A 17,345-nucleotide genomic window follows, 5' to 3' on the forward strand; every position below is an offset into this window, starting at 1 on the left:
CAGAGGCAGCGCTCGGTGCGGCATGTGCCTGTGAGTGCCTTCATCCCCTCCGCCGGCTCGCCCTGCAAACAGTCCCAGCCGAAAAGTAGCGGGGGGAGGAAGAGCAGCAAGGAGACAGGGAATGCTGCCGGGTGGAGCTTAGAGGGCTGATCCTCCGCATAGTTAATCATTACTTGCCACATAACCTGTTCCTGTTTTCTAGAGGTTTCACTGGCACCGTCAGCCAGAAGCATATGAGGAATACGTGAGACTGCTTTTTGAGCAGGATGGTTTGCCTTGCAGCAGGAAGCCCAGCATCTAATACAAGACATCATTTCTTCTGTAACATGTTTATGCCTAATCATTCAGTAAACATACCATATATAGTCTGTTTTGTGCTTGCTCTAACACCCTGCTGCAAGGCGAATTTGCTGGTACCACACAGATTCCTTAGCTCCTGGTAACTGCCTGACAAATAGGATGTTGCCATATGTAACATAAATACTCCACACAGCTCGGTTTTTTTACTCTCCTGCTCATGGCATGTTTTTCTCACTGTGGCAGTCTTAAGTCTGACACTTAAAAAAACGGAGAGGATTACACAAAACAAGGTAACTTTTCAAAGGATGGACCAGATCCCACATGTGCATTTTTTTGCAGAATAAAGGTTCCACGCTTCCCCTAAACATCAGATGTTTGTGTTTACGAATCAGTGTTTTGGGGACATGTTGGGTTTTTTTTTGGTTTTTTTTTTTTTTTTTTTTTTTCTTTTTTCTCTTCTGTCAGCTTTAAATGCTTGCTTCATCCTAGGTTATGGATCCCAGGTTAAAGCTTTGGTTGACTGAGAACTCTCTCTTTTCATTCTTTTGTAGAATTTCTCCCCTTAACTCTTTCTCTTGGCCTTCTTTCTGTTTACCCTGTGCTAGCAGGGTACTAAGCATTGCAGGGGACCCGAAGAGCAGCACTGTGGCTGGATTCACAGCTCATCAGGTCTCACACACAGTTTGCCTTCAGGTTCTTTTGTTTGTTTGTTTTTAACATTGTGAAATTCCTTCCATAACATCTGCCTGTTTCTGTGCTAGGCAGAAGTAGCTCGGGAGAATGATATGAGGCCTTCCTACCTACACCAGGGTGGGGTTTTTCCTTTTTGTGCCTTCTCCATCTTGTCCTGTTTGTTGATGTGTGAGAAGACAGCGCAGTGGTGTGGACCCCAGATAACCTTGAACAGGGCATTCTGGCTGTCTGCTTGGTGATGCCTGTAAGTGTCTGAGTTCAGCAGTGTAGTGACTAGCAATGCCTCCTGTACCACTGAGATGGTTGCTTAATCAGATGCAGGGCCATACAGGTAGATTTTCCTCTAGAGGCTTGCTCCTTACTTAGGCAGTGCTTCCAGAAGGGAAGCCTTTGCAGGGGGGAATGTTTGGGTGTTACGTAAATGGACAGGACATGCATTTCTGGGACTCGTCTCTCATTGGTCTGGTCAGAGTGAATTATGTCTGACTGCTTGGCAGTTAATTGGACCATCCTTCCCATTTCCTAAGCTGATAAGCCCCTCACTGTCTGCCTCAATCAGGCTTCTTTGTTTGAGAAGTTACTAATGCTGCAGAAGAACAGAATAACTACTTTCCTGTAACCAAGTGAGGGGCTCTGATAGATAAATCGATGAAGATTCACCCTATTTCTTCAGCCAAATCCTTTCACGAGGCTTACTTGTACACCAGTAGCTGTTGACAGGTACTGAAAAGTAGGTATAGCCAATGTATTTCATACGCACCTTGTCCCTTTTTGAGAGATTGGTATTTGTGATTAAGCGTTCCTGCGAGCACCTTTTTTGTGGCAGATCCAGCAGCTGTGCTGAGTACCACGGGGGTCTGTAGATATCTCTGCGTCAGGATCGGGTCTCAGAAATGTCTTTCTTTTACCACAAAGCCTTCAGACTGGTGCTGTCTGTCTTAATGTGTCTGGATGGTGCCTAGCTTAGAGTGGGTGTTGCCAGAAGGTGAGTAATAAATGGTGATTAATCGTCTCTGAGCTGTGGATGTTTGTATGAAAAAGCACTTGGCTAAAGGCTGTGCTTCAACAAGCTCATCAAAATTGGCCACACTGGAGACAGTAGTACAGCATCCCAAAGGCCTGATTCTTCTGTCTTTTGACTTGTTTTGTTTCGACTTTTGTGAATTTATTAAATTTGATTGAGGGAGAAACATGGGTCCCTTTGTCTTCAAATATCAGTAAATATCAGTTGAGTGATACCAGTGTTATAGATTGCAAATGGGCTGAGTGAAACAGAATCAGGGTGCACTAAAACTAAACACCCTTTTGTTAGACTGCTTAGTAATCATTTTAATGCAGAGGTGTGGTTATGAACCTTACAGGTAGGCATCCTTTGTTTGTGCCATTGAGTCTATGATACAAATGCATAGGAAAGATGTAAATGTACCAATTCCTGTGTTAATTATAATATATTGAAGTTGAAAAGTAATTTTCTATTGCAGGAGACCATTTATCCTTTGCAGTCAAAACCGTAAATAAATATAAAACCTAGAGCCGTAGTGATTTTTTAAATAGTTCCCATTCTGAGTTTACATCCTTATTTGAGCAATGCATTGTCTGTGTGATTGTACAGTTATTTCTAAAACTTCCTGAAAAGAGGATTCATCACAAAAATCTTCCTTCTCCCTCCATCCTTCAGCTGTTTCTGCCGGCTTTCAGGGCCTGAAGCACACAAAGCAGGTGTTGCAGGGCTTGTTCCTTGCACAAAAATTAAGACTGTGACTTTTTGTTCTTAAAAACCTTTCCAAAACGGGGTTTGTTTTGATGTAGTCAGAGAGGATGTACTTCTGAGTTGGTGGTGTTGAGCCCCAGGATGTCTGTGGCATCACGGCAGGGTGATAAGAGGACATAGTCACTGTTGAGCTGGGGTGGCTCTTAGTGGTGTTCTGCCATTACTGTTTGTTACGCCCAAGAAATGTAGGAGCCCAGGAGGGCTGAACACAGGGCCTGGTCCCTAGAGCAGGATCTGCTGGAGGATCTGAAGGAAGCAACCACCAGTGGTGGCCGGATCACATCCTTTCCTCTCGAGGACTGACCTGCAGTCATCAGACCCCAGGCAGGTAGCCAGAGACTTCTCCTACTGTGACTTCTCGTATTAGTGTTTTTATTGCCTGACAGAACTCAAGGTGATAGGTCGAGCATTTGCATTTTGGATTTTAAAGTTTCTGGAAGAGAGTTTGTGATGTGTGCCCTGTCTGAACATTACCTAGGCTGGTTGCAGACCAGACAGCAGACACTCATTCAAAGGCCTTGCCATGTACCATGGGATCAGCGAGCCTCCGGCTTTCTGAGTGGAGGTGATGAGGAAATGAGGGTGAGGAGGTGTCTTTGTCCTAAAAAAGAAAAGAGTTGAAAAAGGAAAAACTGGAAAGCAGGCAGTTTGTCACTGAATGTGTCGGGAAGAAGGGATCTGCATACGCAGTGGTGGCCGTGATGGCCCCCGTGTGCACGGGGACACAGCGGCGTGGTTGGGGCACAGCAGCACGGGTAGGCCGCGCTGCAGTCCTGTCCTGCCAGCCGGGAATGCAGAGGAAGCAGGAGGCAGCCTGCCTTCCCTCAGACAGCCATCAGGAATACACAAGCTTAGGAAGTGTTCAGCCTCAAAATTAGGGCGACTTGAAGGTGAATTAACTGCTGGGCCTGTAAAGGAGCTGTGTGTTCATGTGTGTATAGGACCTTAAGCACAGAAAGGTTTGGGGTGAGTCTGGAAAGGGTCCATGCTTGAGGAATGTAGTTATTCTGGCTTCCAAGGTACTTTTTTTGTGTAGACAGCATGGAAAATGATTACAAAAACAAGTATTGCAAGACACTTACTGAGATGGGAAACTGGCAATGTTAAGGCTGTGGCTCTTGGGCTTATGTGACTGTGAGAGAATTTCAGCTTTTTTCTGCTTCCTTTCTCCAAACATTTTCTGAGTTGTGAACAATCTCAAGTGGAGTTTATCCTGTGGGCTTAAAGTCAGCAAGCCCAGAAATGCATTGAAAATCTCTCTTGACTTTTAGAATGAGGGTCCATGACAGCAACTGAACTGGAGAAAAAGAAGGTACCTTTAATATTTGCTGCCAATTCCACCGGTTTAGTCTCAGACCTCATCTGCTGAGATATCACACTGTCTGCTTTCACCATTTTGGAGCGGGGGTGACTGGGGCTAACCAGACTAGTTTTCAAGGAGCTTAGTCAGCTTTCAAAATTTCCAGGTGTAATGAGAGAGTCATCAGGGAGAGGAATGGAGAGGGGATGTCAGTAAGTTGCTCTGCATAAAAGAATCTGGGCTGCCAGGAGGATTTCCAATTGGAGATCACCAGGCAGCTTTATTACTGCCCCTGTTTTCTCTTGCATGTGGCTCTACAGAGCTTTAACCATTTGTGCTTAAACACTGCATGTCAGGTGTTTAGCTTCAGGCCACATTTGCTTTTGAAAGAAAAGTAAGTAGTAAAAAAAAATTTCTTCAGCCATTTCTGAGAATGAAGATGACGGAAAAGTGACTCCAGGCTTCGAATTGCTTTCATGTCCCCCTTTTTGATAGAAAATAGAAAAAAACCTACTGCAAACGTTGAATCCCTAACAAAAGGGGAAAACATTGACCTTTTCTTCAAGTTCTCAAAGCTGTAATGCTGGGGCATTGAGATTTGAGAAAGACAAGGTGGGTAGGAGATTGGAATTGTAGCATCAATTAAATAAGTTTTTTGTTATCATTGCTGATAATGGCAATGGTGATTTCTCCAGTATGGTCTGGTCCTAATGGCTTTTGTAATTCAGAAGTAAAAGGGGCTGTGCATGATCCAGTGGAAGCCAAGCATCCTCTGGATGTCTGTCTTGCTTGCAGAGCAAGCATATCTGTCTTGCTTGCAGAGTAGGTAATTTCAGCTCTGTAAAGACTGAACTTGGTAACCTAGTCCCACATCTTGAGTAAGCACTTTAGTGATCTTGTGCATATATTTCTGTATTGGTCCACTCTTTCAGGTGCAAAACATATGTGGGGAATGTGTGATTGTTTCTCTTGCACCTGTGATGTACAGGTATAGGTATAGAATTCCTGGCTGAGGGATTAGTGTAATATGAAAACACTGTTCTTGTGAATGTGCTTTACTCTGTAGGCACTTCTGCTCCATGTGGAGTAAGGGTGGCTTAAAAGTTGTCGGACAAGATTTGCACTCCTTGCCAAACACCACTGGTCTCCTAAATAAAAACAAGGGCCCAGAAGATTGTAAATAGCTGTGCATGTGATGTAAACAAATTTCCTGATTCAGGTACCACTACTGAAGCTAATGGTTCTGCTCCATAGAATGAACCTATTAGTATCAGTTCATTAGCAAGACTGAGGCCTTGATTTGCAATGAGCCCTTAAGTGTAATTTGCAGTAGCCTGTTGACTGTATCTTGCTAAGCTGCTGTGGGTGCAAGAGGGAAACTGATTGGGGCTGGAGTAATACTTACCTTTGCTTCCAGTCAGAAGTATTTAGAGCAAAAAAGAAATGTGCCACACCTGCAGGATCTCCAGTCAGCTTTCCTGCAAACCTTGGCCACAGAGAATTAAATATCCCTGATATACAGGGCAAAGGCTGCTGCTATATTTAAAAATACGTGCATGAAAATGGAACTGGAAGTTACTGCATTTGCAGGTATCATAGCAAGGAAATTTTTAGAAACCAGACCTGAAAGAATTTGCAACAGAGAGTTTCTCAGGATACTCCCTGTCATTTCTCATTTGCTTTGCTAAAGTGTTAAAAGAACCCCTGCTTTCTGTAGTTATGGCTAGCAATAAATTACTTTATGGTTTTGCTTTGATTATATACCAGGTATATGTATAATAGATATTTTTTTCCTTGATTATGGAATAAGGAAAGGGGGACTGTGGAAAGAGAATTTTCAGTTCTTTAACAAGACATTTGATTGAAGTTAGTTATTCATGTTTAGCACCCCAGAGCAATATTGAACAGCTCTGTCCTCTTCTGTTTTAAACAACTCCTCAAATTGAAAGAAAATCCCTCTTTTGGTTGTTTTCCAAGAGGGGAAAAAAATGAATTTAATAATGGTTTAAACAGTTTAGTGATTCTTATTCCATTTCTTGCCAACTTCTCCCTTGCCCCTGAGCCCAACCTCTCTGCCCCTCTCCACTAGCCCACAGAATTACCATGCAACTAATTTTAGAGGTGGATTTACACGTTTGTTTAAAAAATGCTGCAGTCTCCATCTCTGGTAATCCACCAGGTGGAAGCAGATGTGTAGAATATCTGTGCATGTATTTTTAAGTCTGGGTTTGAGCAGATTTGGTGTTTCTAAGAGGGCAGTGTGTGTGCAAAGACCAGGGAGTGTAATACCATCAGTAAAGCAAAAATTTGCAGTTAACCTCTAGCAGGGTTCATTGGTGGTTTTTGTTCATGCTGGGTAGTATTGTGTTAGCCAATTCTTCTGATGCATGGTCAGACATGACTTGCCTTGCTGTTCTGAATTGCAGTAGGGAGAAGGGTATCAGGGAGGGGATGGGGAGAGTAAGATAGAAAATGGTTTCTTAGAGTTGGGTGCTCTTCTTGTGCTAGCAGAGCTTTTGGTCTAAGCCTCAAGAGCGCTTTTCTGACCTACAGACTTGCTCATCACTTACTGATGTCTTCCTTGTGTCCATGTCCCCATTAACCACCTGACATCCCAGCACCTCTCTGCTCTTGCAGAAAATAGCACCTTAGAAGTTTGGGCAATATCCCTGTAGTGTTTGGCCCTCACAGTGATTTTGCTTTGAGTGCATCTTGGAAATACACTGAAAGTGCTAAGATTTTTCTTTTATTTGGTTGAGGGATAGGTGGGAGGGCAGGGTGAGTCCTCATGTCAAACAGGAAGCTTGATGTAGCTGAAAGTGGCCTCCTTGAAAGCATCCCTCCAGTCTGCCAATCTCCTAAAGGCAGTCATTTGGAAAGGGGCTGTGCTACCCAGATTTACAGTGTCTGCTCTGTTCTGTGTAACAGAAATGCTGCGGTTGTGTAAAAAAAAAAAAAAAAAAAAAAGCCTACTGCTTTTTTCGTCCTTCTACAGGTTTTGTTGATGGGTTCTCCACTGACCTGTTGCACTAAACTTTATGTCACTGCCTGACAAAACTGGGCTCTTAATAATTTAAAGTTTACTTACAGAGCAAAGCCTGGACAGTACAATGTGTTGAACTGGATGAAATAATTTCCTTACTGACTTGTACTCTTTGAGCTTTGCTTAATTCCAAGCATGTTATAGAAACAATCAGATTTGCTAAACATGAAGATATTTGCATTTTAAGTCCAGAGTTGCAAAACTGAGTCCTGTACTTGTACTCTGTGCATGTTGGGACAAAAATAAAATGGAGGAGAATCTGAAAGAAGCCTTTTGCATCATTTGAGGCCCAGTGGGAGCTGAGGGTCAGGATCACTCTGAGAATTAATCAGTTCACTAGAGAATATGGTAATACAAGGAAATGATGGTATTGCAATAATTTTTTTATTAGTAGCAGAAACTTTAAAAATAAAAAGAGAGTGAGAGAAAGCCTGGGAGTAGAAGTGGCCTGAAGGGGAAATGACCAAGACCAGCTGAGAAACACAGAGAATGGTGATTCAGGAGTGCTGCTTCACTGCATCCGTGAGAAACTCCTGTCTGTCTTATGAAGAGGAGTGAGAGAGATCACAGTTCTGTACAATCTCACTTCTTAATGCAGTTTTGAATAACATTAAACAGTTCTGGGCCTTCCACTTTTCTTGCAGACTGAGGATTTTAAACAGGGAATGTCAGTCCTGCAGAAAAGTGGCTCTGTTCACAAATCTGAAAGCAGCATGTGACCTTTCTTGTCATTTCTAACAAGCCAGAACTTTGCAGAAATCTGCCCAGGCAAACTTTTGGTCCTGCTGTGCCCCAGTGCAATAATTATAATGCAGAAACAGCTGATGGGTCACGTCTCCAGGCCTGCACAGCGTTATGACTTGCTACCTACATTCCATGTTTAGCTTTGAGAGATCAGATGGTGCCAGCAATGTGAGCTAGCAGTGCCTGAGGACATGCTCAGGGCAACACGTCCTGTCCCTCTGCAGCTTTGGTTTCTTTTCTCTACTTCTGTCCCATCCTATCCCCTTAAGGTGATGCATTTTACAATAAATACCAATCTCTCTAGGAGGTGAGCTGCCCCTGTGGAAGCATGTGTACCATTCCCACTGTGCTGTATGTTAAATCCAAGGGCCCAAGGTTTGTAAATATTGTTTCTAAAGTATCTGGGCACTCCAGGTGAGCTGCTTGCCCTGCTTGCTAGTGGCTCTGGAGCTGTGGTTGGTACATGTGGCAGGCTGTTTCAGCATTGTTACTGATTTAATGAAGCATGAGTGGTATTGGAGGGGGTGAATTTTGTCTTGTGCATGGGGAAAGGGTCATTGACAAAAGTTTACAAACAAACAAATGAGTTTTAAAATTAGGCTTAGTTCAGCCATGTGCGGGAAGGGAGGTGGATATTTTAAGTTGTGTTTGTTTTGTGCTTAGCACTGTGCAAAAGTTACACCCAGTCCTTGATGTAGGAAAAATTGGATAGGTAAGCAGAGAAGTACTAGCTCATTGCCTAAGACTGCTCTTGCTCTCCTCATCCAGGGATGCCATGGGAGAGGTGCAGTAGAGACATTTTAATTGTGGTAATTTATTTTATTGTGAACTTATTTTCACTGGGTTTAATCAGAAAACTGAACTTCAGGTATATTTTTAAATGTTTTTATGGCAGAGCTGCTGCAAGTGACCTCTGAGTTGGAGACGAGGGAGCGAAGGGGGAGCGGGAGGAGGGAGTCTGGAGATGGAGCCGGTTGTGGGTTCGTTCCACTACATCTTTTCATCTTTCCCCGGTACTGCAGCACCGCAGGAGTAGAGTTACCGACAACATTCTTGCTCAGGTCTCTCATCCCTCACTCAAATAGAGGGTGTAATTTGACTATGTCTCAGCTCCCATGTGTGAAGACTGTTGATGAAACTGTATGTATGTGCATTTTTAAGTACAAACAAAAACCAAACACAAACAAACGCAAATCTCAATTCAGATCTGTTCCATGATCCTGGATCACCATGTGGTTGTTCAAACTCTAGAACTGGCATGAGGCCGGAGGGAGAACACGTGGCCAGAGCTGTAGGGGTAAAGTGAGGACTGGTAGTCTGTCCTTCTGAATGACAGCTGTGGCTTACATCAGGTTAAATCAGTCTGTACGCTGCAGGCTGAGGCAAAGCAGAACGGACTAAAAGCAGGTTTTCACTTCTAGCCTTGAGTTTCCTGCAATCCTACATCAGCTTGTGGGGGTGCATGTATTTCTGCATCCCAGCTGCCATGGAAAATGAGAGACATCTTACAGGACAGTTCTCACAGTCAGTATTTACCAAAGTTTTCCTGATTCGAATGGCTGTGTCCACAGCTGTCATGGATAGATTGTGAATCTGGATTTTTACCTCCTGCTTCTCCATTCCTATCAGCTGTTTCCGCCTGCACACAGGTTAACGGTGAGGCCTGCTGGGCTGCTTAATGGGTGGCCTGGCGCTGCCTTTGGGCTGATTCAAATCATTTCTATTGGCCAAGGTTATCTCCTCCTGACCTTGTAACCAGACTTCAGACTCCCGTTGGCATGGTAATTGTGAATAGGATGGCTTCTGAAAGAATTCCTAAAGGCTGGAATATCCTTTCTGGTTTTGTGAAAACCATGGGATTTTTTCATCACCACTCTGAACAGGAAAGGAAAGTACCTTAATGTTAAGTTTGCAAATTCAGAGAAGGTTGTGTTTAAAGATACTTTATTCCTAAAATCCACGGTGGAGACTATAACTTCAGTATGGCAGGAGGCTGCTGTACTCAATCCACTTTTGCTGCTGTACTTTCTTGGTTGCTTACTCACTGCACACTGGTACCTTGCTGTACAGGATACATGGCACCTGATTTCTTCCTAGACATAGCCTTTTGTACCAAAATGTATTTTACCTTGGTTGCAGTTGGTTCAGTTTACAGGACTAAATGTGTTTGCATGTTTTTGGGATCAACAGGGACTTCTGTTACCTGTGTGATGGAATGAGGCAGAGGGATTAGTGGGGAAAATGGGGAGAGAGGGAGGAGCTGAATGGGGTTTCTTGTCTTTTCTGGAGTTGTGAGGCTTCTCCCGTAGCAGAGAGGGAGCATAGTACATGGAACCTGAAGACCTTTAAAGTGCGTGCTGAAATGGATGCTGGGAAGATACAGTACAGTGCTTGGGCACAACTCCAAGGCTCCCAAGGCAAGTAATATTTAAACAAGCTGAACAGCCCCTTTCGGCAAGCAGCAGGAAATCCAGCACTGAGCTTTGTGTTGTTGCATGGTCAGCAGAAGATAAAAGCTCAGGCTATGCAGCTGGGGTTCCCTCCTATCACTGGATGGCAAACTGTTAAAAAAAGATAAAAGAACAGAAAAGGACAGGGGGTCGCCTTATTGAAAAGCATTCCTTCATATTTTAAGCCATCGAAGTACTTTGAAATTCATTAAGCCTGATTTAAGTCAGGAACAGTCCTATTGGGGTGTGTTGGAGCTTTTACATCAGTTGGCAGACAAAAGATGAATTTGTCCCTCTGCTTCATCAGAGATAAAGATTTAACATGGGTAGGACTGATATGCATAGGTGCCTCACCACAGGCCCCACAGCAGGCAGGAGCTTCCCAGAACATTTTTTTAGGACCAGGCATGTAATGGTGGGTCTGCTGCTGACTTGGGGGTCTCATTCTAAAATTCAATCAGCATTCAGCCATTTACAGCCTTTCCAGGTCCCTCAATCTGCAGCTCCTTGGTTAGGAACTATTTTAACAATGAGGAAGAGAATTTAATTGAATGAGATTGCTAGTTCAAATCTCCTAATCAGTATTTGCTGTATTCCTCCCCTCTGTCCCTCCTCCTTTTTTCCTGCATCACAGCACTAGTGTCTTGGGAAAGAAAATGCTTCAGAGCATTTGTTACCAATTTAGCAGCAAGTACGTGCTCAAATTTGGGATTTCTGAGATCTGTGTGTGCCATATGTAGGCAAAATGTAGTACTTGCAAGTTCCAGTAGAAGGGAATAAACACAAATTTGCTGTTCTGCAGATAGTGTTTCTTTAATCTAATGAGACTTACATTTGTGCAGCCTTTTTGTTTTGGTAAGACGGTTAACCGTCCTCCCTGGGGTGCCTAATTGCTTATCATGAACTAATCAGTCCCCTGGGTATATGAAGGGATGAAACACTGCCAAGATAGAGCCTGTGACTTCCCCCAGAGGTGTGATAACCCTTCCAATTACCCCACCCTTCAGGGAGCATGCTTACTGCTGTTTTAAAGACCTTGTTACATCAAAAATTGTCCATGTTTGGAGATTTTAGGAAGTTTAAAGGGGTGTATTTATTGAGAATCTTTTGAATCTGTAAGCTCTCATATTTTTTAGGTCAAATTTATGTTGAATATTGTTTCAAGTTTGGTGTGAAAACACTGAACATGTTTCTGCATATGAAAGTGTCCATCTTCGTAGCCCCCATGGCGTGCCAGACCCTAACAGATAGGGAAAGGTCCAGTTTCTGTCTTTAGCTGTTATTAGATAGGGATGTCAAAATCTTTTAGCTTCAGAAACCCCATTTGAAGTTCACATGAAGAAATGAGTGAAACAAATCTGCTGGTGACTCTCTTCTAATTTTTAGTAGAATGATAGTTGCACGTTACTGTGTGTGAAATGAGTGGGTAGATTAAGAAAAGTTTTTCACCTTACAGTAAAAAATAATTAATTTAACTAGTGGTTTTGCTTGCATTCTCCTTTCAGTTTCCTGTTTTAACTCATTCATAATACATGCTTGTCTGCTGTACAGGTTGAGATGGATATTGATTGCCTGAATTCTTCTCTTGTATCTTTTTATATTGAATGGTTGAGTTCCATGAGGCATATAAAGCTTACTACAAAACAATAGTGTTTGAATTGCAAGTGGAAAACAGCTCCTGCTATTTAGCATCTGAGTGAAAATATGAGTTCTCGTGTTGAGGTTTCTTTGTCCTTTACTTTTGCTCTGAATGAGCATGATTTTTGTGTGAAATTTGGAGGATTGAATCTGTCAGTTGGGTAGAAATAACAGTTTGTTCCTTGAAAGAGTTGTAACCTCATCAATGAATAATATCAAGTTTTTTTTTTTAATTTTGTGGTTCTTTAAAAATAATTCAGGTTTTCTTCACTTCTGGTTGTAGAGTATATTCTAAGTGACCTCAGGAAGATTGATGTAAATAAAAATATTGTTATAGTGTGTACTGGCTTAAAACTTGAAAGCAAGGTCATTTCATGCATTGAATTAAAAGAAGGTGGCAGTATGGGTATGTGTGTTTATATGCCTGAGAAAATGTAAATGTGGAAGCATCACTCCTCAAAAGAAGTGTGACTTTCAGTATCATAGGTCTGATTATGATATTTCAATGTGCTATATGTTCATATTTGAAAGTGATTAGTCAAGTTTCCACTGGCAAACTCTTGCTGTCCTCCTGCAGAAATTGGGGTGGGTGCACAGGTCACTTGATCACTTTTTGTTGCTGTTTGTTCATTTTTCTATTTTTGCAACTACTACTTTACCCAGAATTGTATTTAACCTATACATACTTCATAAAAGTTTGTTTTAGGCTGATGTTTTTATTAAATATTTATCAATGGAGTCAGCAGAAGGAAATTAATTTCCCTTTTCATATGTGAATTGTTTCAAGAATTATCTGTATCATCTGTTTAATGGAAAAGTGTGAAGTACTAGTAGTAGAATTGGTTTTTTGGAAGGAGAGGGTGGTTTTGGACTAGCAGCAGACATTTTTGGCTGGAGGAATAGCAAGTTGAAACTTCACTTACTGAAGAAACCTGTTCACAATTTTGTCTGTTCTTTTTTTTTTTTTTTCCCCAGCGTTCCTGAAATAAACTTCCTGCAATTCTTTGCAGTGTGCAGGTGTCCAGAGTCCCCTTTACTCATGGTCGCCTGTGAAACCCGTCAGGCAACTGAAGGCTGTACCTAAAATTCTGCTGGCAGTGCAGCACACTGCAGGGGCCTTGATATAGTTACGGTGGACACCCTGTGCAGCCACAGCTGTAGCATCCCCTCGTAGTCCGAACAACTGAGTATTGCGGTCCAGGAGTCTGCACGTGTGGAGGACTGCCTGGAATAGAAAAAGGAAAGCTGCAGAGATTGTAAGCTGCTGCTTGATCCGTGTGGCTCTTGTGCCGAGGAACATCAAAACTTTGCTGGATGGATCCGACAGCTCGTTGCAAAGTAGAGGGTCAGTCCTGCTGGTTATTTGCAGTTATTAACCTTAGTGGATTTAAATTTTTTTTGTTTCCTTTGTTTTTATGTTTTTCTCTGTATGCCTTAAGAGGATTGTGGCCTTGCAACTAGAATGCTCATGTTCAGGAAACTTAAGGCTGTTCCTACTGAAGGGCTTTGAAGATCAGCAGGCATTTCCTCCAGGGTTTACAGCATTGTTGGAGGAAACATTCCTTGCAGAAGTCTTCAGGCCTATCCGCCCGACTTTGGTCATTTCTTACCTCACCAGCACGTGGATTATGCTGTTTGCAGACTGTCTAAGCTGCACGATGACCTTCATGGATTCCTCATGAGCTTTTACAAGGCCAGGCCAGTGTACTTTGTAAAATCCTTTAGAAATGCCTGCTAGGCTTTTAAAGTCCCAGAGCATAGACTATACTACAAGGAACTCGGAAAATCAGCAGCTGGATATGGTTGTGGATGAAGGGGGATTTGTGTATGTGTGTATTCAGTTCTTGTTTCGAAAACACTTTTTTTTTTCAGGTCAGATAGAGATCTGTTGTTCCTGAGAAGGCTTCTTGTACTCTCTGATAAAGCTGAGGGACTTCTGAATTCCATAAGAAATTGATGAACAAGATCTCTATGCCCTTTCTTTGCATGTGTGTTGCACATTCATTTTGATGAGCAGATGCTGTTTCATTTTGTCAGTGTGCTGGAAGCACCTCCCACAGGTTACTTGCACTGTGTCTACTTCAAAATAGAAAGAGAACTCATACTGAACAGTACCACTAGCAAGCAGCTCTGCTGTTTAAAATTTTCCAAGTGGCTTTCCTATGTGAATCTCAATTTGGAGGGTCTTGCCAGCACTATCTATTGCTGTAATTAATTTACTTAACTAAACCAAGAAAGAAACTTGGTATTTCAGAATTTAGAGCTCTGCAAATAAGCCCAAAGGCTACTGGCCAGCTGGTGTAAACCAGTGAGTGTGCTCACAAAAGTTGTGGCACCTTGTTCATAGGTGGTGGGAGAGAGCTGTTTTTCTGAAAGCTGGATTTCTCCTTCTCCTGGACAAAGGAATGAACCTCAATCTGAGTGATCTTTGGTACTTTGGCATCTGTGGCAAATACATACCTGGAATAACCCCCTGTAAAATTAAAACTGCTAGTTTGTATCTTTCAATTCTGGCTCACAGTATCAGGACAATGTCAACTGATGGTTGTCTGTGCTTGATATCACATGGAGATTATGTAGCTGGTTTATATCTGTTCCTGGTCCTTAGCATACTGTAGGAGTTGGTTGATTTGAGATCTGCTTGTGCCTCTTACGGTGGGGGGCAGATGTTGGCTTTGGCTTGTGAGCTTGCAGAGTCTGCTTGGTGTGGAGATACAGTCTCAGAAGGAGTGCTACCAGTTATCTTGCTCATGAAAAAGCTGTGTAAGCCCTTGGGATATTGCAGCTGGAGGCTGACATTACAAGTGTCTCCTAGCATGGATGGGAGAGGGAGGGCTGTACAGCATGCTTCTGAGTCTCTTTGCTCCAGCATCTCTCTCTCTCTCTCTCTCTTCCCTCCCTGTGGCCTATGCTTTCCCCTCTGAAAATCTCAAGCTAAAGCTCTCTAATTTAAAACTGTATTTCGAGGGAAGGGGGTAGAGATATGATTTGTGTTTCTGAACTTTTAAAGTTATCTTGGTTATAGATTGTTGTTGTTGTTGTTTGGAGGATGTGATAGGGGGAATCGTTTCTGTGCTGACCAGAAACAGAATACAGGAAGATATGATGTTAACAAGGTGGGGGAGAAAAGGAGGTGTTTGTTTGGAAAAAGCCTAGTCACTAAAGCCTGTGGGGCAGAGGAACCCTGCTGATAACACAGATGAAACAGTCTGCCTCTTTCCTAACTTTAGAGGAGTGGAGCTTTGTAATAAATGGCTGCCATGTGGCAGCTGTCTCCCAGCTTCGTGAGCCTGGCAGTAGTTAATCCTGTCAGCAAGTCATGCTCCCTGGAAAAGAGCAGTGAGAAGAGCTTCAAACTCTTGAATCATTCTATCTTCAAAATATTTGCATGTTGAATCTGCTTAAAACAAGTTTGGTAATTTGATGTAGGTTTCCATCTTTAAGTAACATTAAAGTGCAGCTGTGTTGGCTTTTAAATAAAATGTTAGAAACATGCTGAGAAATTGCAATTTTTTTCTTTCTTTAAAAAAGTCATTTTAGTTTTGGAAGGTATATTTTCCAAAATACAAAATGTACTGCATAGAGAAGGGAAACTGTCTTGCTGTCCCTGTATGTTAAAAAGTTACAGGTTGAGCATTTGCGATCATGGTTTTCCTTAAATTCTTGAGGCTTTAAAATTAATCTGTTTGCTTCAGTTTGCTTTTTTTATTTTGCTGAGCATGTAATGTGTTTGTCCTTTTTCCAGAAATCAAAAAACTAGAATTTTGACTTTAAAAATTTGAGATTTTTTGCAGTAATGTAGCACCATCAGATTTTACAGGCTCATGATAAAATCTTGGTGGTTGACAACACTACCACAAGGAAATGGGTTTAAATCCCTGTAATTTCTACTTTTTCTTTTCTCATTTTGCTGTGTTATCTTGTGAAGCACAAAATGTTTTGGCAAGATACCTGGTACATTGCTCCAAGCAGAGAGTGCACTGGCATCTCCTGCAAAGACAGTGTGATTGGGCTGCAAAGCGTGAGTTGAGAGCTCTGCAATAAGCAAACTGATGCTCTCCCCCTTGGGCTTGCTTGTGTTTGCTAGCATATGGATGCAGTTAGAGTGGTGAAACACCATGTGGGACATAGCTACTCCAAGAGTTTTTTCCTGGTCTCTAGCTTATCCTATTTTCAGAATGATTTTTGTAAAATTGCCTGTGCATTCAGTTCCTCTGTGAAACTCTTCAAATACTCATCTTGGAGGAAGAGAATTCCAACTAGAGCAGTGCACAAGAAGCAGGGCACTAGCACAGGAGATTTTCTGTGTCTTCCTCAGTGTGATTCATCCTGCCTCTAATCCCTGCTGAACCCGTCCTGCACACACACGCAGCTCTGGCTACATGTGAAGAGCAAGTGTGAGGGGGTGAAATGTTTGCTTGTTTCTCCGTCCCAAGATTTGCTTTAAACCTTCACCTCGAGTGCTGGCTCCGAAGCTGCCCTTGGCTGAGCTGCTGGCCATCAGGGTGAGGGACAGAGATGGGAACAGGGACAGACCCTCCTTCCCTTTTTCCTTCCCTCCCTCCCCCCGCCTCCCTCCCCAACAGCTGCAGGCACCAATTGCCAGGGAGCAGCCCGGCCGCATGGTTTCGTGGCTTTCTTCCTCTTGTTACTTATGTGCCTGCTTGTTTCCGTGATGCTGTGCAGAGGAACAACCAGACCGATTGTCTCCTCTCGGGGTGGGTGCCCAGGCATCTGCACAGCCAGTTGGTATGGCACAGGAGCCCCTGTTTTTTCAGTGACACCAGGGGCTATTGATGGCAGGCTGGGGCTGTGCTGCTGCTGCTGCACAGATGCTTGCTCTTGGCCCACCTTAAAAGGACAAGATATCCCGTGGTTTAGACTGGCCATATATTGTCGGGGATGTCAGCATCTCCGTCACAGCTACCCAGCTGAGCCCAGTCCTGCTTTGCCCGCCCTGCGTGCCTGCAGCCTCTCCTCAGTCAGAGAGAGGGGTGCTGTAACTCAGAGTATTTGAAGGGGGGGGAGTGTGTCTCTTTTCTACTCTGTTACTCAGAAATGTTTTCCATCTGGCTCTCCCTAGTGCAGTGCATCTAGCTCACCCATTGTGCTCTCGGACAAGTATCTTGTTCCCTCAGCACAGTACTTGCTTAGGCACACAGGTGATCGGACATTAGCCTATAGCTCTCCCCACGTCCCCTCCAAGGTTTTAAGTCAAGTGGGTTTGTCAGGGCAGCATGAAAATGAAAAATTCCCGCAAACAACAAGCACACAAAGCTACATTCTGATTGTTTCCTCATTTTGCAATCCCCTCTTGCTTGTCTGAGATGGCAGCAGCAGCAGGCGATGAGGTTTTGTCTCCCAGGGCTGTGCTTCCCCAGGATTGCTGGGGCTCCCCTCAGGCAG

General features: G+C 43.1%; 1 protein-coding gene across 9 annotated transcripts in view; it reads left to right on the forward strand.

Annotated features, from left to right (window-relative positions):
• Positions 1 to 17,345, forward strand: part of RREB1 (ras responsive element binding protein 1) — a 122,443-nt gene that overhangs the window by 32,258 nt on the left and 72,840 nt on the right. For 2 of the 9 annotated variants that reach the window (XM_041475388.1, XM_041475389.1), the window contains exon 2: positions 12,915 to 13,284. The exons of 5 other annotated variants lie outside the window; for them this stretch is intronic. In XM_041475388.1, the coding sequence (XP_041331322.1) occupies positions 13,254 to 13,284 (31 nt within the window). In that variant the 5' untranslated portion in view covers positions 12,915 to 13,253. 2 more of the 9 variants (XM_041475391.1, XM_041475390.1) reach the window with 2 other exon arrangements.

This window comes from Pyrgilauda ruficollis, unplaced genomic scaffold, assembly GCF_017590135.1.
Source record: "Pyrgilauda ruficollis isolate IOZ18807 unplaced genomic scaffold, ASM1759013v1 scaffold35, whole genome shotgun sequence".
NCBI lineage: Eukaryota > Metazoa > Chordata > Aves > Passeriformes > Passeridae > Pyrgilauda > Pyrgilauda ruficollis.